This window comes from Malaclemys terrapin, chromosome 4 (assembly GCF_027887155.1).
Source record: "Malaclemys terrapin pileata isolate rMalTer1 chromosome 4, rMalTer1.hap1, whole genome shotgun sequence".
Taxonomy (NCBI): Eukaryota; Metazoa; Chordata; order Testudines; family Emydidae; genus Malaclemys; species Malaclemys terrapin.
Genome location: NC_071508.1, coordinates 57,951,713 through 57,972,919, shown reverse-complemented (window position 1 = coordinate 57,972,919; position 21,207 = coordinate 57,951,713). Strand labels below are relative to the sequence as shown.

Sequence of the window (21,207 nt, the reverse complement as noted above, 5' to 3'; positions counted from 1 at the left end):
CAACCAATCCACGGCTTCCTAATGGGTCTAGACAGATACAAGCTACAGGCCATCTAAATTCCCTCTAAAATGCACAGCCGCGCAGCAGGTGCACTGCCACAGGGGCCTGGAGAGAGGAGGGGGTGGAGAGGGGAGCAAGTTGGAGCATGCAGGGCTGCCGCAGGCCTCGGCCCCAGCCCGAGGGCTACTGCCGAAGGGGAGAGGCGCTTCAGCCCCAGCCCCGCTGCCAGCCGAGAGAGGGCTGGGGAGGGTCCCTGTGGGCCCAGCCCCAGGGCTGCTGCCAGCAGGGAGAGGGGAGTCCCTCTGGCTGCAGCCCTGGGGCAGCCTGCACCCCAAACCCCTCATCTCCAGCTCCACTCCAGACTCTGCATGGCCAGCCAGAGCCCCCCACCCCCCGCACTCCAACCCTCTGCACCAGCCCTGAGACCCCTCCCATACTCCGAACCCCTCGGCCCCACCCTCACCACACATCACCTTCATATTGGTGCACATAACAAAATTCATTCCACACATTGATATAAAAAAATTAGAGGTAACATTACAAGCCATGTTTCAGATTAGTTCACTGAATAAGGTCAGGGAAGCCTATCCTACAAGTAAGTATAAGTAACAACTTTTCCAAAGATTTCAGAGAAGACTTTACCAGTAAAAGGCAATTAAGTTTTCCATCTTAGAGTCCTTGGTAATCACGAAACAACAGAAAGGGGGCACTGCTATCACGGAATGAGTTGCCATTGTAAAATGTATTTTGTGATCATTAATTCAAGATATTCAATAGCATATTAAATGCTTCTAATACCCTCTTCTTTTCTACATGGTCATTTCTGCAGGCCAAGAAATGGATAGCTATTTTCAGAGATCTGTACTATTACTGTATTTTCCTCAAGCTTTTCAACTCTTAGCAACTCAAAAAAAACAGGACTTTGATCCCAAATTTGTGAGCCTGATAAAAGAAAAAAAAGTTAAGCAATTATACAGCAGTAAACATTTATTTAAGACAAAAAAGCTATCTTTTCCAATTTTTCTGTATGGTGAAATCTCTTGGACTACTCAGACAAGATAGAGATATCTAATAGACCTCTACCCTGATATAACGTGACCTGATATAACACGAATTCGGATACAACGCAGTAAAGCAGCGCATCCGGGCCGGGCGGGGATGCGCACTCCGGGGATCAAACCAAGTTCGATATAACGTGGTAAGATTTTTTGGCTCCCAAGGACAGCGTTATATCAAGGTAGAGGTGTACTTGTGGGTCAGGGTTTCACCTACAAGAATGAAGGGGAGTTGAACTTTCATCTTCATTTGTCACCTTTCCCCGAGTAAGGTTTGCAACCTCGTGGTGGGACTGTAGTACTTCTAGAAAAACAGATTGTAGTGGTGGCCCATAATGCTCTCTTTCAATTACGGCTGACCAAAAGACTGACTTTTCCTTTTAGACGTCAATGTCAGCGTCACCAAAGTCTGCGTCAACAACACACTGCCTACCATAATGTACCCATCATGGGATGGCCTTCAATAAATTCTAGCCCTAACCATCTCATATCTTGACTACTACAACTTGGCTTTGACAAATGCAATCTTGCCTCCCTCAAGTCTATTCAAAACTCTGCTGCTAAGATAATCATCTTGACTTGTTGCTATGACATGAACCCCTTCTTCACATCCCTCCTCTCGCTCCCCTTTCACTACATGAAATACATGCTACTTGTCTTCATCTCTGCTCTGCCAGATACATCAGTCTTCCTTGTCCATTAGCTGAATTTTTCTCTCAAGCACATTCTTTCTTCAACCCCCACCCCCAAAATGGGTAGGAAGAGCTCATAAAAATATGTAAAGCCACTACATTACCCTCATTCAAACACCTCTTTAAATTCACCTCTGCCTGGATAACTACAAAAACAGAGAACAGCTAGACTACTAGCTAATAAAGCAGCTAGACTATTAGCTAGTGTAGTGTAACTACCACTCATTATACAAAAGTAATAATTTTACTTGTCTTGTTCTTCCCATTTATCCAGCTGCTATCACATTCTAATACTGCAAGATCTTTAGAATTTATTACATTTATGTAAAGTCCCTAGGCACAAAGGCTCCAATCTTTAATTGGATCATTTAGTGCTACCTTTATATTTTTAATAAAGTAACTGAAGCATCCTGCCTACTCCAGCGATGTAGTACCTAGACAGAGTGAGGTGGTTTGCTAGGAGCACATTAACACTTGTACTGGCTTATTAGTTGGTTCTGGGCACAATTCAAGATGCAAGTGACAAAACAGAAGGCTTATAATTAGGTCGAGTCCACCTAAGTCCAAGTTTCATACATACGTCACATGGCATGTGCGCAAAGTAGGCGTAGCTGCATGCAGACAAATGAGCAAACTCACACTCTGATTGTGCATCCTGGAAGGCACTCAATATCTCCCAGGAGGCATGGAAGTTCCTGATAAGATCAAGCCCTTAATGGCCTGACTCACCCACTTAGCTAGTTTGACACAAGATCTCCATTTTCTCAAATTCATGTCAGAGATTAAAGAAAGTGATAATAAAGCTATTAATTCAGAGACATATTGACCCTCCACACTCTGTCTTGGTCGAACGTCCTAATGGATCACAAAACATTTCAAAAGAAGGCCAGCGTTTTCCACTATTATGTTTTTGATACCAGACAAAGGATCTCAGATTCCCTTCCAGACAAACTCAATATTAATGGTACTTCGCTAGATACAAGAGTCCACGTAGCTCCGCAAGACAGTGCTGTGAACCAGGGGCAAGCTTGGGGAAAACCAGTATTTTAGTAGCTCTTTGTCTTAATGATACTTTATTAAAACAAGCCTCCATGAGAAACATGCTTGCCGTCAGGTGAAAACTAGTCAGCCATTTTAGCATTCATATATGTGGCAGTTTCCAAGCTCCTATATGCTACAGGTAGAAGACAGCCTCTTCATGTATTTATTCTCCCAGCATACAACATATTTTATGCTGAAATATATGAGACAGAACAAAATAGCTATAATCATTTTATGCTCCAAAAGTCTGAAGGTGCTGACTTGCACAGAGTGGAACCTGCCACAGACTGAGCAAAACTCTCTAGCCCTTTCTGTTAAATTGCAAGATATTTGCATAGTGTCAAGGGATTTGACAGTCTACCTCATCATGGAAGTGCTGCCCAGAAATAATAACTATCTTCTATTTTGCTTTCTGCCAGAACAAAGCAGGAAATCCATAGGATCTGGCCAGGTGAGTATTCCCTCACAATGGGGAAATTCCCCAAGGCTTTTGTGTTCTTTGCAACACTGCAGGCTTAAATATTAGAACAAGAGCAAAGAAATATGACTTTTTTTAAAAACACCATTTATCTGGACAACATACTAAAGTTGTACCCATATGTTTTGTTTTTAAAGTACCTTTTCAATGCCAACTTTTGAAATCCTTTCAGCACCACTATTGCTTTCAAGGCAGATTCCTTCATCAACACCATCATCATTAGAAAAATCATTGCTCATCTGATCACTGTGACAGCTGCCTTCATTCTCTGCTCCACTATCAGTGCAACTCTCAGTTTGGGGAGACTTCTTAAAAATAAACCATAAATGTTAGTTTATAAAGAAGAGAAAAATGATAGTACACATACATGTAACAAGAGACAATGAATTATCAAAATAAATACTGTGCAATTCTATACTGCCTTCCACCTGCAAATTTCAAAGCGTTTTACAAATAATCCTCTGTGAAATAGGGTACAGTATTATCTATATTTTGCATATGGCAAATCTGAGGAAGATGTTAAGTTTTGAAGACAAACACATGTAACATTTTATGAATCTTCTGAATGCTAACTAAGTTACACCTCTACCTCGATATAACGCGACCCAATATAACACGAATTCAGATATAATGCGATGAAGCAGTGCTCGAGGGGGGGCGGGGGGGGGGGGGCGCTGCACACTCCGGCGGATCAAAGCAAGTTCGATATAACGCGGTTTCACCTATAATGCGGTAAGATATTTTGGCTCCCAAGGACAGCGTTATATAGAGGTAGAGGTGCATGTAGATGTAGGGTACTAACAACGTTCCAATGGATTCCAGAAGAAAAGTCTCCCAAAATGTATTTGTCTTTTGATATTAAAATTAAAATTAGCTAGATATCCCCGACATGTCTATTTTAGGATTATGTCCATGGAGCTACTTTTTCTTGAACAGAAGTCGTATAGATGCAGTATGTAGGTTCTTGAGAGTTCTGTAATACTTAAAACAAAATTAAAAATACATAAATGGAAAGTTTGTCTTGCTTGATTTTCCAGTGAAGCATGCCTACTAATCCTAAACCAACTGACAGCAACAGTCTTTTGATCTCAAAGTCACTGTTCTCACAAAGCAATCCTTAAGCTTAGACACATTAGTTTTGCATTTCAAGATTCCAATATGCAACATTTTACCCTTTTTACTAGTGAAAATTAAGCCTGGGTGTCCTTCACAGTGGGTGCAATGAAACAGATTTCAATTCTGTTCTCTTTTAAAGTTAACTTTAAGCACTTTATATCCAGTTTACTCTGTAAAAATATGGGTGAAGAAGTGAGAAGAGAACAGATATTCTGAGAAATATCTAAGATATATAGTACTCACATGCCCATGAAAGTGCCTCTGAAGAGGCACTTTGCTGTACATTTCTCCCAGCCCAAAGGCCATGTATCAAAGCCACCATCTTTCTAGGTAAGGAGGAGGGAGAGGTGGCTTTCATAACCACCAAACCAAATTCTTACTGTTTACAAATGCACCACTCACTTTCCAGAGAATGAATTATACTCAATGTCATTCACTGTTCTCAGCTTCTAACAAGATGGAGGAAGAAATATACCAGCACTGGAAATTAAACCCAGGAACCTTACATAACAGTATAGAGCACTGGCAGAAGCCCCCTCTTGTAAATTAATTTTAACTCCAAACCTTCAGAGAAAAAGAAATATGGGATGAGACTTTTGACACTAAGTGCCCAAAGTTGTTCCTAAATCCTGATTAAGGTACCCAAAAAAGTGGTCTGATTTTCAAAAGTGTTGAGCACTCAGAAATTTCAACTGAAGTCAAGGTGAACTGTTGGTATTCAGAACTTTTGAAAATCAGGAAACTTTTTTCTGATGCCTTAATAAGAATTTAGGAACCCTAACAGGCATGTGTTTTCAAAATATTGGCCATGTTTTCCCTAATGCAATGGTTTTTAACGTTTTTTCATTTGTAGACCCTCTACAAATTTTTGAATGGAAGTGCGGACCCCTTTGGAAATCTTAGACATAGTCTGCGGACACCCAGGAGTCCACGAACCACAGGTTGAAAACCACTGCCCTAGTGACACTAGATTTTAAGAGATGCTAGAGGAAGGTTGTGCTCAGAAAGACTATACACTGGTCTTTACCTCATCTTCAACATCAATGAATGTGCTCATGTCTAGCTCTTCAGGAAAAGTCATGCGATCATTAAGTTTAATCCTGTGCATAGTGGTGTAATCAAAGTCAAACCTCTTCAACTGTAAAGTCAGCAGATATGGAAAATGCAGAAACCGCAAGCCCTAAACAAAAACACAATATCCAATGGGCAAAATTATGTTACATATATAGATAATCACTAACCAATGTAATGTTACCCAAATGGTATGTATTTACCTTCCTTGCATCACATTTCTTCTTGCAGCGTTCGCAGAAATACTGATTAGGGCCATCAAGGATCTCAGGCTGAATGAACGCATGCAACGCTTCTTCCTAATTAAAAAAAAGATGTTACCTGCTTTTTAAGAATGTTTACTTTTATGTACGTGATTTAGAACATTATATTTATGCTTAGATTGCAAATACAGAATACAATGGTTGCAATATGAAGTATTCACAAATTCAAAAGCAATTTGAATTACAGAAGTCTAGAAGAATGATACAAAAAACCCATAGAAACAAAGATCAGGAAAACATCAAGTGAAGCCAACCTTTCTGCCCTGCCCCACGGTAAGCAGTCAAATCATGAACAACAATACATTACTATTAATTATATTTCATTCAGCCATTTGATGGGTCCATCATGTCCTGGTTTTGCACACAATCTAAAATGAAATATATCCCTGTTATCTTGCACGTCACATGTAGTCACTTCTGTTCAATCAGTTGTTACATAATTGATCTTATTCCTTACTTTGCTTTAGTTAGCTATCAGCCCCACATCCTTATCCCACAATTTACAAATGGCTCTTTCCCTTCAGGGACAATACTTTTTCCCATCACATGTCACATTATTCCAAGCACAAACAGAAGAAAGAGAGCAATTATTTAGTTCCTCAATGTCTGTTTTGTAGGTGGCTGTCTCTCCATCTGCCAGGGGATGCTAATGCTGCTTTAGAATAAGTCAGTCAGTTTTTCTCCCATCTAAAACAAATATTGAACCTCTACTCCCAGTGCAATGAGAAACACAATTGCCATCTTCCAGGGATACATTCTACTTACTAGCACAAACCATATGTGGTTGTAAACCAAAAATAGTCATGAGTCACCTCCAATAGCTACAAGGGAAATGTTTCTAATCCTCCTTTAAATACGAGTTATAGTGATTTCCATCTAGCTTCTCAGTATAGTTGGGAAATTAAAACATAATTAGCTAATAATTTTTCTCCTCTTTTCAACAAATGTTATAGAGGGTATAAATTGTGCATACCAGTAACGAAATCTGTGAGAACAAAATCTGCTTTAAAAAAAAAAAATCAATTAATTTTAAAGCAGTTCAATGAAGAATCTTATCCAGAGTTACTAACGGTTAAAACCTTTACCCAGTTAGCGTGAAAGCTGAGAGACTGGGTTTATGAACTACAGATGATACTCTGGAGTTATCTGCTCACCTGCAGATATCTCTGCAATCTAAAACAGAAATACCATTGGCATGCTGATGGTGCTTACTTTAAAGAGAAGAGGATCAAATAAAAATCATAATGATGCTTTGAAAATCATTGTCTCATGATGGAACATAGTTGTTCCCTGAAGTCCGAATAAATAAGAGGGGGCTTACTTGGGCAGAATAGACTCACCAATTGCAAAATGGCTGGTACAGAGCTTATAAGACTACTATCTAAATCATGTTGTTTGATGGATCCCATTTTGGGAAGAGATCAAGGATATGGGAAGGTCTTCAAAAAGCCTCCAATTCATCCCTTCTCCCTCCATTTCTTTTCTGAGAACTCAGGGAAGCACTAAGAACAAATAACAAAACAAAAGGTTTTATAGCCCTGCTTTTTCCATATGAACAAAAATTTTGTTATTATTGTAAGAGATGAGAGACTCTTTACAAAAGGACTGTTCTCCAGACCACAATGTCTCACCAATGAGAAATGTGCCAAATTTCACAGAGAGATTGCACAGAGAAAGTTAGTTATCACCATCCTTCACTTTTTGTACACAAATAGAAAAAGGAAAAAAATAGATCACTTCTTAACAACCCTAAAAGATAATCACAACTCTGAAGCAGGAAGGCTCTTTAAACATGTCAAAACTTTTTAGTGAGCCTAAAGTAAACTCTCTATATATTTACTTCCTAAATACTGCAGAATGCCTTTAATCTAAAGGCAACAAAATGTTAACAGATTGGGAGATTATTTACTATATGCAGGAAGTTATATTAAAAATATAGCAGATAAAAATCAGTAGGTGGTAAATAAATTGTAAGTCTTCATTTAAGAAGGGATTGCTGTGTTTTGACAGTGGGGTTTTTGGACTGGCTAACAATTTAACAATTCAGAACAAATTAAATGAAAGCAAAACAAGTCAACAGCCAGCATGTTGAATACCAAACTTAGAAGACAACAAAAACATGGCCTATGGAGGTACTGCTTGCGGAATAAATGCAAGCCAGGAATCTTACCAAACCTCTCCATAAGCTTCTACAAATCTTTCTCTGGTACTAATTATTTTATTCCAATAATTGCTGTTTGTTACATAGGAGACAAGCAACAGTCTCTATAAAAATATATTCACAATATAAAAGAAAAATGTTGCAATTCATTCCTCAACAAACGAATGACGTGTGAATGATGAGCATAAGTGGTTATGTAAAGTTTACGTAGACTCGGTACGATGTGCAAGTCAACAAGGAAACATACTAGAATATATTTGTGTTATGGAGAAAACAGGTAATGCTCCTATGGACCTCCAAAAGTTGAATGAAATATCATGAACAGTAATGTATTCTTGTTAATGATTTCATTGCTTACCACAGGAATAGATAGTGAGATGCACTTTGACCTATGGTTTACTGGAATTATTTAAAAACTTCACTATTATTATATATATCATGTTCCCAACTTGTATCATATATGTAAGCACTGTTGATGTACTGTATGTATAATATACTAAGTTTTCCAACTCTCCTCCAATTTTCCACTGCATAGTCTTTATATCAAAGTTACCTATGATGATTAGTATAAATCTTCTCTACTCCAGTTATTATATTGACCAGTCTCCTCTCTTATTCAGTTATAATTCACTAACAACAAAATTAACTATTGGTATAACGTTGTTTCTGTGTGGTTCACTGCGTGAGTGGCATCATATGACCCCTACTTTCAGTAACTGTACTTTTAGAGGAAGACAATTTATCCACGAGGAAATATTAGCTAACCTGGTAGCTATTACATTTTAAACGTTAAAAAAATTGATACCACACACACCATAAGTTAATATATCATGAAAACCAAAATATTTTAAAGTTTTCAAGTAGTCTATTTTATCCCAAGCTATCACTGTTTGTTCTTTTATGGTGCTGAATATCATCGTACTTTACACATTAACATATTGTAATAAAAATAATCCAATCTCATCATTGCCTGAGATAGAAAGGCACTTTGAATAAGCTTCCATTTTTCACAAAATGTCATTATGGTATATCTACTGCATCTGATAGCCACTGATTTGAGATTACTGTAAATATTTGTTTAGCTCTATGAATATGAGAAGTAGAATTTTTATAAACAGTTAAATGAGCTACAAATATAAATCTATGGGGAAAGCCAGTCAGTGTATATAGGTATGATTTCATTAATCTAAAAAATAAAAAGTCCATGTGGCTAATGTCCCAAATTACACAAGCAACTAAAAAAAAAAAAAAAAAACCAAGAGTTTGCTAACCTAAAGAAATAATGGAAAGCAAACTGGAAAGCTCAGAGGATGGGTAATGGGATACTTATCCTTTTATTTATCATTGCTTAAAATCCAAGCCAGGTCAGTAATGGCAATGTCATTAAAACTGGATAGCTGTTTATGCTTATATAAAATTAGATGATGGGCTGAATACATCTTCTTTAGACAGATGCTGACATCACAAGATCCTTGTTTGCAGTCTCTAAAGAGGAGTCAAAAGTGCTCAACACCTACAACTCCCACTAAAATCAAAGGATGCTCAATACCTCTCAAGACTAGATCTGCTGGGAAAGCAGTATGTAGAATCTTTATCTAATGCCCTACTCCTAGTGTGCCACATCTAGGGCTGAGACAATAGTTCAGCCTCAATACCAAATCTTCTTTTGGCTCCTCTATACCAGTGTTTCTCAACCTTTTTGTACTGGCAACCCCTTTTGGACTTCAAACAATTATGACACACACACACACACCCACTACAGAAAATTCTGACCCCCTATCTTAAGCTGGAGGCTTCAAGGCTGAAACATGTAAATTAGCTTTGCAGGGGACCCCTGTGGCGTGGGGCCCCAGGCAGCTGCCCTGCTTCCTAGCCTTTAACGCCAGCCCTGCTAAACCCATCCTGTGACCCCCAGGTTGAGAACACAGCTCTATACTGTTCTATTGATAGCCAGATAATTTCACTGTCTAATCCTGTTGTCCATATAGCCGTTTGCATCAACAGAAAATATACTTCTAAACTTGAATATTGTAATATAGGCGACTTTTTGTTTTCCATTGTCTGTCTATAATTTTTTTCAGGATCTAAATCACAAGTCAGATATCAGACCTATATCGCAACACAACTAGTTACTGAGGTCTCAGATCTATGTAAATTCTTTATAATTTATATGTATATGCTTTTTCTAAATTTAAGCCCTTGAACAAAGCAAAGTTATTAAATTGATTTAGATGGCCTTGGAGTGTATGCTAGCAAAGCCCTAGTCCCCTGGACATGCATTAATAATGTAAAGCTATATTACATGAAATGAACCAAAGAAAGAAAAAAAATAAAAATCAGAAAAGTAAATAAGGTTTCTTCCAACTGCAAACCTTAAGGACAGTATCAAATTGAAGACAGAAAATTTAGAATAGTTTTAAGTTCTATTTTGATTAGAAAAGAAGGCAAAAAGGAAGTGTAATTATTCATAACTCTTGGAAGTTCTCCAATATTCTGTTTCACAAAAATTTCACACACAAAATTTCATATTTAAAAACTTTTTATGTAGTATACTATAGCAAACAGTGGCATAATAAACTTTATTTGACATACTATATAATAACCTTACTTATATCTTGTACATCCATTATCTCTCTTTCAAAGTAATGGAAAATCACTTACCTCTAACTAGAGTTCTTTGAAGGTAGTATCCTCCTTAGATCCCCTATCTTGGGTAGTGTCGCCTGCTGCAAGTTCCCTTAGGAGCTGACTAGCAAGGTCTAAAAAGTTTTACATTCCCTTCCACAAGCCCTATTAGCGCATGTGTGAACCTTTTTGTATCTCTTTCTCATTCCCTTTTTACCTAAACCTACTGAACCATCATCATCTGTGGATCAATGGAGGATACTACCTTCAGAGAATTCCATTTAGAAACAGGTGATTTTTCCCTTCTCCAAAAGCCAGTATCCTCCATATCTCCCCACTGTTGAAGACTACAAAGCTAAAACAACATCTGCTACAGACAAGACAAATACAGGGAGGAGAATCAACTGCATAGTCAAAGTACGCATAATTATAAAATAGCTCAAATAAATGGAGCGTAAACACAAACTGCAACCATGTAACTACCTCAACACAAAAGCTTTGAACTAGCTTGTCTCATTGTCTAATTGATACTGATATTTAGCAAATGCTGTGAAATATCAACTGTAATTTAAACTAATCTGAATATTTATCATTAAGTACTTAAGTGAAGCTTCCGGTATATTTGTTTTTATATATAAAGAGAGACAAATATTTTAATTTTCCATAATATTCTGTAGCAGACTTCTTCCCTATCAAAGAAAATAATTCTAGAATATCATAGAATCATAAAATATCAGGGTTGGAAGGGACCTCAGGAGGTCATCTAGTCCAACCCCCTGCTCAAAGCAGGACCAATCCCCAACTAAATAATTTGAGACTTAAGGACGCCACTCAAAAGAAGAGTCAGTGATTAATGGAATTATTAAAAATGGTGTGTGTATACACACACACACTTTCTAAATAGAATATACATATATTCTATTTAGAAAGTCTAAGTCTGTGTGTGTGTGTGTGTGTGTGTGTGTGTGTGTGTGTGTGTGTGTGTGTGTGTGTGTGTGTGTGTTCTATTTAGAAAGTCTATATATAAAGTCTCTATTCACTGTATCAATAAAAATGCAAAAAAGAAAATTCCTTGTTTGTTGTATTATTGAAAATTTCCTGAAATACAGTTTAAAAAACAATGAACGAGAAAGCCATTTAACACACCAAAGTCTGCAACATCTTAAAACTGCAATTTCAAATGCACCTCCAGTTAGGTGTAAGAAGTGCCACAAAATTTGGAAAAATGTTGAGAGGCACTCAGAAAATTTTCTTTACACCCATCCTATTTTTAAAGTTATATGATGAATGTCTCTAATCCTAGTTATTACCCTAAAGACTGACATCCAAAGCTTTAAAATATTAAGTGCCCTTTGTAACTGAAGCTATACTGGTAGCTAACCTAGAGATAGCAGTTCTTTTGTTAAGAAATTGAAAGAATTATGTTAGCGTTTTACAACAGTGCCAACTCATTAAATACAAGGGAGAACATTAACATTTAAAAATAAATGTAATAAATAATAAAATAAATATAAAGCAATTTATAACCCTAATATTTGCATTGCTTTAAAATATTTAATATTTCTGAGATAAAAATTCTTTGACTTATCACCCATTTTTAATAATTCCATCAAGTATTTATTTTTAAAACCACAACAGTGGTATGAAACATTATGCAAATTACTTTTCTTGTGGAAAGCAGGTGATTAAACGTTATTCCCTACATTTTATACATTTGCCAATATCACTAATGCCAGTGCAAAAGTATTAATAAAGAAAATAGAGGCATAATGGAATTTTTATCATTAGAATTACAGAATGCTTGCCAAATGAATAAGGGACGTATTATTTTTAAACTCTTAAATTATAAAAACCAACACAGAGATTAAACTAGTAACCAAATTTCAGTAGGTAGCTGTCCTGTTCTTTCACTAAACCTTCCAACAGTGCTAACAAAAGCTAATAGAAGTGCTAATAAAAAAACCACCAGTCAATCAAAAGAACATCAGTGTTTTCACAAGAGATACCTAGGGCAAATACTGAAAATTCTATCAGAAAGAAAATAATAAATTATTGTAACCTCAAGGCAGAATAGTTGCATTTCCCCTCCCCTTATACATGCACCAGTAGGACTCATTGAAGGGTTAAAAAAATCTTCTAGAACTTGCTAGCTGGTTCACTGCACAAAGACGAACACCCCAAGATGGAGTATCTAGGATGATACTTACCATGTAAGAAAATTATACCACTGTCGCATTATGTATTCTATGTGTGTATGGATGTACTAGCTGTCAGCATAAGAGTACACACCACGCTAGCAAATGCCTGGTTGGAGCCATAAGGTCTGATGACCAATGGAATATCCAGGTAAGTGTCAATTCTCCAGCCCTCATAGCCACATTCTAGACATCTTACATAGTCCTTCAGTTTGCCTTGATACAGTTGATTTATGAGATCAGCCTAAAACAAATGGAGAGATTTATTTTGGCATAGTTTGAAACAACATCTAAAAAAGGTTAAAACAAAATATTCCTTTTCTTTAGTTTTACACTGACATCCCTTTTTCCTTACACTTAATTGAAGAGGGAGCGATCATAGTTGTATATTTTTCACGTTTAATACATATTTTATAATCAGTGTGTGTGTGCAATAATGCACACTTCAGAGCACATGCTACTGGGCAATAAAATGTCCTGATGGTTCCTGTTTTCTACCTTATGTTTATTTTAGAGAACAATTTTATCATCACGGTGGTTCCTGCTTTCTACATATAAAGCAGTGCTCTAACGTAAACATAATGTTGTAAAATAATGTTATTTCTTATTACTTAATCACAATTATATTATTTCAGTCCTCGTCTGTGTTCAAAAAATGCTGGCGGCCGGTCAGGGGAAGGTACTACAAAGGAATCATCTGCAACTCCCCACTAACGATTGTCCCGAAGGGGCGAGTACACCATCTGCATATCCATAGTATGCAGCAATGCTCTGGCCATGGCCATTCCTCTTTTATCTAGGGCAGGGAAAGGAAAGCTGCATAGAGCCATCTATGCTGGCTAAAGGGTACCTAGGAATTTCTTCCATAGTGGGGAAACCCTCAATTGGTCAGTTATGCTGGCCCTCTGCAGTGCACATCAAACCTGAGGATCCAGCTCACTGTGACCAGGACTTAGACCTTTACACACACAACTTCAATTAAAAGAATAAAATCTGTAAACCAATCTCAACAAATAAATCACACTCAAGCATGCAGTAAGTCAACCACTGCCTCAGATAAAAGACAGTGGCAGATTTTCAACTGTCTTGCAAAACAATTACCACATCACTACATTTAGAAGACAGAGTTAAACAACATTCCTCCAACATTCTTTCCCCGAAAGATGAAGTTTTATGGTATATTACCTGCTCTGTTTGCTTCCACTTCTGTTCCAAAGCATCAAACATGACTCTACAAAGCTCCTGTACATCATGTTGCTGCCATGCTGGTATAAAGTAAAATTAATCTCATTCAGTGAAAACAAGAAAAAAAAAAATAATTCACACCCTTCTAATATTTTCTATAGCACAGTTATAGATTATATATATTGTTTAAAATAAATCATTTAGTTTTGAGGGTACTGTCAAAGTTCTATGCCTAAGATATGATTTACTGTAAAAACTTTCCCTCTAGGGCTTAAGTTATTCTAAAATCATAAAATGAAGAAAGTTAGCATACATCTTGTCTAAATGTACATACATATATATATTATATATATAAAAAAGGACAAGTTTTGAGCATATGTTCATACAAGTATAAATATACATGTAAACAATATGGAGGTGCTTGTTTGCATAGTTACAGTTTAAGATAGAATTAGTCTTCCATTATAAACCTCACACACCTCACCCACACTTCCCCAAAACTAAAACAAATCCACCTAGGTTTTTCCCCAGAAAGTTTAAGGCAAATAAAGTCTCATCTCATATCATGGCGGGACACGTGCAAAGTGCAGAAGATCATCAGGGCATAGGGCAGAATTACATTGTCCAAGTGACCAACTGTGCGTCCCCAAATTTAATGTGTTTGGAATTTTCTGTATTATTTTCTGTTTAAGGGTAACCTTTGCATTTCTAGGTTGATTTTTGTTTTATGAGACAGCTACATTATCTTTTAAAAGGGGATTTCCTTTAAATAACTGATATTTACAACTTTAATTCCAATTTAAAGATTTTTGCCAGAAATATATACTTAATTTCTAGCTGCGAGGAAAAAAAAAAAAGTTTAAAAATAATTTGGGGGAATCAATCTTAAAACTCTACATAAAAATTAAAAATGGAAAGCTTCTAGGCAAAACTGTAACATTATCTTTCCAATGATCTCAAATACTTATTTAAAAGTTTGAATTCACTCTATGGACTCGGACCATAAAAATTCAAGAAATCTAAGATGAATTTTCATTCATTTGCCTCACACTACAAAACAAAAAGCACTTTTAGAAATGAAGTGTCCATTTAAACTACTTTATTGGAACTTAGTTTTATGTCCTTTAAAATTGTATGAACAGAGGTCTTTTTACACCACCAATATCAGTTTAGTGCCCTTATGAGTGTCCTTTGAATGAGCACTAGCCAGAAAACAACAACAGCTATTACAATTACTCTAAATTTTCCACATAATAAAATCCAACATCAAATATTACCCTCACTACTATCCCATCCAAAGCTCCGTGTAACATCTGTTGTTTCAATTGCTCTCTTTTTGCTGGTCTGCAATAAAACAAACAGTCTTTGAAGCTGGTAAGGGATGCTCATCACTGCCTCTTCTTCAGATTCTTCAAATTCCCATCTATTAACAAATAAAATATTTGAGTAATACTCCCTTCTAAAGCAATTCATTTCACAAAATAGCATTTAAGTTAGGCGAAATTATCTTGTCCTTAAATGTCTACTAAATTGTAGGAGTTAACTGATGCTCTGTTTGCTTAATGAAAATCAAATTTTTCTCCAGGTTTCATAAACCTCTCTCAGCAACTGTACCAAAATAAAAGTTGTCAATCATTTCAGAATCTCTGATTTAACTGCTGCTATTATGGACACAAGCAACACTTTCAAGAACAAATCATGCAAAAACCACCTAATTTCCTCCTTTGACAGGGTTACTGGCCTAGTGGATAGGGGGAAGTAGTAGATATGATTTATCTTCATTTTAGTAAAGCTTTTGACAGTCCCACATGACCTTCTTGAAAGCAAACCAGGAAAATGTGGTCTAAAGGAAATTATAAAGTGGGTGCACAATTGACTGAAAAAAACATACTCAAGGAGTAGTTATTAATGGTTTGCTGTCAGACAAGGAGGATATATCTAGTGGGTCCTGCAAGGGTCCATAACTATTCACTTGAACGTTAGAGTGAGGAGTATGCTTATAAAATCTGCAGATAACACCAAGTTGGAAGGTGTTGCAAGCATGCTGGAGGACAGGATTAGAATTCAAAATGACCTTGATTAATTGGAGAACTGACCTAAAATCTACACGATAAAATTCATTAAAGACAAGTGCAATACACTCAAGAAGGAAAAAGCAAATGCACAAATACAAAATGGGGAATAGCTGGTTGGGCAGCAGTAGCGCAGAAAAGGATATGTTAAGAGCTGTAATAAAGAGGATGTAGATTGTTTGTTCTCAGTGTCGACTGAAGGTAGGACAGGAAGTTATAGGCCTAATTTGCAGCAAAAGAAAGATTTATGTTAGATATTAGACAAATTTTCAAACTATAAGGATAGTTAAGTATTTAAACAGGTTACTAAAGGAGGTTGTGAAATCAATGTCTGTGGAGGGCTTTAAGAACAGGTTAGACAACACCATCAGGGATGGTCTAGGTATACTTAGTCCTGCCTCAGCACAGGGGGACAGATTGATGACCTCAAGAGATTTGGGGGAGAAAAGGGGGTTGGAGAGTGGAATGGACCTTAATGACTTTCCAGCCCCACATTTCTATTATTCTGTGTTCTTTGGATGTGTCAACTTTGTTTGAAATCTTTGCCACACAGTTTGTAAGCAATGCACCTGGGTATTCATAGGTCAAAAGCTATAGTTCTATATCTGATGTGCTTTGCAAGTTTAAACTAAGATAGCATATACTCAAACTATAATGTGCATATCTCTGCTTTACAACAACTTTTGCACATTTGCTTAATAATCTGTCCTCTGTGACAGGACTATCATGATTGCTTTTTATTACTAAACTAAATATGTCTGCAAAACAGTTACTTTTGATCTGAAATGCTCAAGGGCCATGCACTAGTCCATCTTTTACATATTTATTCTTTTTAAACAACATACAAGTGTTTCAGTTTTTGAAATTGTCAAGCCAAATGAAGTGTGGATTTAACATTTATGGTACTCAGGCCATTTTTTAAAAAGCCTGCATTATGAATGTAATGATTGTACGTTTATAAATTCTTTTAAAAAGATCTTAACATTCCCTATTAAATATTTGGATGTTATCAAATATTGGTAATTTAAATGTTTTAAATAGATTTCAATATAAATGAAGATACATATACAGGATTAGAAGAAAGCGAAAAAAACCATTTTGCAAAGAGCAGATGAATGACAACTTTATCATCGCAATTCTATGTACTTTTATGCTTAGGACTCATCTACCCTACAGGAAAAACTAGACATTAGACTTCGGCATGCCTGATTTGGATATAGGTGTACTAGACCTTTAGATAACAATAGTAGGTCTTGTCTAACAGGTTTTTCCATCTACATTTGGGGAAATTGTATTGTACCATGGATGTCCATTAACCACAGCAGAGAACCATCCTAGCCCACGGCTCACCTTGTGGTACATAATATGCCAGGGGAGATCAAACAATCCCATACAAAGAAACCATTCATTCAGTTTAATGGGAAAAAGAATGATCATAAAACACGTTTTACTGTGTCACAGATGGATGCTTACATCAAAATTACCCACCACAAAGAAACATCTTAAGTGTCATTGAATGGCAAAAATGTTTAAGCATTATCTATATAGGATCTTATATTGCAGCCATCATCATGGTATCCAAACACTTTACAAATTAATTAAAGTGACACAAGAAGATCCCTGTGTTGCTCTCATTTCCTCAGAATGTTAAAGTGACTTTAGGGCTTCTTGGGTTTGATTGGGGTATTCTTAAACGTGATTTTGCTCAAGTTATTGGAGGGAAGCTGAAGATTCTCTATTTTATTTTGACTTGAAGATGTAGAGGTTCTTGGTCACTCTGATTTCTTCTTGAGCCACATTCCACAGTTATGGGCCAGTTGCCAAGAAAGCTTCCTCCTGGGCACAAAAGTCACTACTTAAAAGAGCAAGGGGTTTTATTTGGAAATAAGGTGATTGTAGATGTAACTTAACAAAATGTGTTGTTGGCTTTACGTGCCTGGGGAGATTACAAGTGTGAACAAAGAACAGCTGTAGGTTCCGTTCATGGTTAAAACTCTAGGTAGCCAGGTAACTGAACCTGATCTAGAATATAAAAAAGAAAAGGAGAGAAGAAATTTGTTCTTGAGGCAAGTTCCTTCCTTGTTTTCCTTACAACCCCTGTTCCTTATGTCTACCCACCTTGGAAACAACTGCACTCCCTGCACACCCAAAACTGCCACTGCAGTTTAGATGCATTTGCATTTCCAAACAGGAGAGGTAACATGAAAGAAATTCACATGCCATGCCTGCATATCTGTGGCAGGATAGAAGTCTATTACATTAGTTTTCTAAGATGTCAATATTAATGATACAATCTTGTTTATATAAAACAAATACTTACTTGTATAATGCATTTCTAAATTCAGGAGTCATGAAAAGTGTTTGCAATAGGCTGTTCAAATAGCAAGTCATTGCTTGATTTACTAATCCCACATAGCCTAAAAAATATATAAATAAGAGTTTGAGTTGGAAACACAAAGTAGTTTCCACACCTGACAGAAGAAAACTAATATGTAACTCACAAGAAAGAATGATTATAGAAGCAATATTACCACCACCACATGCAGGTATGTCATTAAAATAACACATTTTTCAGTATAAAAAAGTGAAGACATTGCATGAATTGATGTGCTAATTATTGCTCAAACTGGGACAGCATTAAAGATGTACAGTTTAAAAAGTCATTTGACATTCAACTTCTCAAAATTTCCTTGAACCACATGAGTACATTTTAATGATATTGTAAAAGATAATTCATTAATATTAAACTAAATGTTCAAAGTTTACTAGGTACTACTAACATGGGCACAAGTGAAGCTATAACCTATTTTTTTTTTTAAATGATTTACATCAAGAAGGTAATTTACACTTGAGACTGAAAAAAAATCCAGAGTTTGGTGTAATTAAAAGCAAAATAGCAACTTTAACTTTTGTAATCACTCCCTAAGCCATCATCTGTAAAGCACTTTGTGCTGATTAATAACAAATCAATAACCTTTATTGTCTCTCTTTAAGATGTTAAAAAGTTACTCGCCCCCTCCTGCCCCCCCCCCCCATAAAAATAGCTACAAACTACTACTAAATTCAGTAACAAGTTTGATTAGTTTAAAGGGAGATGGGGAGTGAAACTATCTGAAGTGGCATTAAGGCCAGTTCTCTCCAAACCATGTAGCATATATGGGACAAAGTAAAAATTCAATATATTGCTGCATACTGTAACATAGAAATGAATTTGGACATTTGCTTTTATGACATTTAATTCTGTATTCTGCAGCTTTAAGTGAAAAGGAATACTTGGGTACAGTTCCCTTTTCATAATACAAAAGGCAGCCACCCTTTGCAATGAACAGGAGTTTTTGTGAAAAGAGTTCAAAATTGGGATATATGCATTATATTGTATTTGTTCTTACTGTAGATTATTTATCTCCCACAACTGTATTTGGATAAAAACATTTGACATCAGGTAGCACAAATTTCTTGCCCCCACATAAAAAAAAAACCAAAAAACAAAAAACAAAAAAACCTGGACCAGCAGGACTGCCATAATGTGAATGTTTACATCCTATCAGCGTTGCGGTATTCAACAGAGGTCAATAATAGTCCTAAATTCCAACTACTAATGAGAAAAGAAGATCTGTTTACTGCAGCCATATCATACCACTAATCTCAGTGAAGTCATAAGTCAAGAAAAGTTTCAAATATAGCCTATAAAAGGACAACATATGATTACCATTTGCATTTACGGCATGATTTACACTACCAGCTGAACACACAACTGCATGAAAAAGAGGGAACAGATGTACTGTAATCCCACAAACAGTACTGTCAAAACCAAATTATAAATTGGGGTCTAAGGAAGGTGGAGTGTTGGGAATAACAAGAAATTCAAAAGCAGTTGTGGATTAAAACTTTAAAAGCACACTGGCACCAAGCAATTCCCTCCCCAACCACCCACCAAAAAAACCCTGCTTTTGAAAGAACATTTCTTCACACACATTGCAATCATATTATAGACCAAGAAGGGGATACTTTTCTCCCTTTCCCAAAGACAGATCTGGTAAGAACTATCAACAGTAGATAAAAGAATATTCTAACATTTTAATGGATTTAAAATAAATGGCTCTTTCCTCTTCAAAATAAATTAAGATCCTGCTTACTTAAGAAGAATTTTAATATTATTTTAAAATAATTAACACTTAGTGTTGCTTTATTAAACAGGTTAAAACAAGGTGTTACAAAATACCATACCTGTCTCTGATTTACTCAGGATAGAAGAGTATGAGTAGTTTTGACAGACATAATCATTGGTACAACCAACAGAGCCTTCTCTTGGTAGAGGGCCTATAAACCTCTCTTGATTACCATCGTCTGTTGTACCCGATTCCTCCTAAAATATGAATACATTGATTTTTATGTAAAAATTAATTTACTTAACCTAACTAACTTTTACAAAAGAAGAAGTTAAAACTCAACCAATATATACCTCACACAAAAGAACCCATATTAAAAGATTAGGTTGTAAAGTCAAACACTCAAAGTTTATGAAATGCCGGATTTACAGTTGCCCTTGTAACCTTATTTCTGCCCCCTTGTGAGTCTATCCTGTGCACTTACTGAGGTAAGTGTCCTGTGGAAACAACAGTATATGACTCTGCAGTTAAAGATTATTGTAATGCCATACGCATACGAGAGGGAAAAAATTAAGGTTGCACAGGCAATCGTAAATCAGGCATTTCCTAACATTCAAGTGTTTGATTTTGCCAACTAAAGTAGTTTTGCAAACAAAAAGTGTTACTACATTTTTGTATGCAATTGCCAGGGTTAGATATGTGGATTTTGTTATTTTGGTTTTTTTTAGGAAAGAACTAAAACAAGTTCTATTATGCACAACCGTAACAATCCCCCTATTATACATCATCAGTAAGGTTTGAATCCTGAACCTGTAGTACCACAGCAAACAATTCTACCATGGGAGCTTTGAGACTGGCTCCTATTCCATGTGTGGAGCCCCCAGAGTAAAGTTTTTTAATTCTAACGTACTACCAGAAATTTTCCTGATAAACACAAATGACAGTAGGGAAATAGTTATTTTTAACAGTTTGTCTCAACAAAAACAAAACAAAATTTTATGTGAAACAAGTCCCTAGCCAGAGGTCTTTCCCCTTGCTGAATTTCAAAAACTAGTTGGAAACAGACATCAGAGCTTCTGAAAAAAGAAGTCTGCAAGAATCTTCTATAATAGACAGCGTCGGGCAACTTAAATATAGGTGTTT

General features: G+C 36.3%; 1 protein-coding gene across 3 annotated transcripts in view; it reads right to left on the bottom strand.

The window, feature by feature from the left end:
- Positions 1–21,207, bottom strand: part of USP47 (ubiquitin specific peptidase 47) — a 116,350-nt gene that overhangs the window by 59,305 nt on the left and 35,838 nt on the right. For 2 of the 3 annotated variants that reach the window (XM_054025902.1, XM_054025904.1), the window contains 8 exons: positions 20,183–20,321; positions 18,276–18,372; positions 15,161–15,306; positions 13,884–13,963; positions 12,793–12,942; positions 5,658–5,753; positions 5,411–5,563; positions 3,408–3,575 (listed from right to left, as the gene is read on the bottom strand). In XM_054025902.1, the coding sequence (XP_053881877.1) occupies positions 3,408–3,575; positions 5,411–5,563; positions 5,658–5,753; positions 12,793–12,942; positions 13,884–13,963; positions 15,161–15,306; positions 18,276–18,372; positions 20,183–20,321 (1,029 nt within the window). The remainder of the gene's footprint in view (positions 1–3,407; positions 3,576–5,410; positions 5,564–5,657; positions 5,754–12,792; positions 12,943–13,883; positions 13,964–15,160; positions 15,307–18,275; positions 18,373–20,182; positions 20,322–21,207) is intronic. The other variant, XM_054025903.1, reaches the window with a different exon arrangement.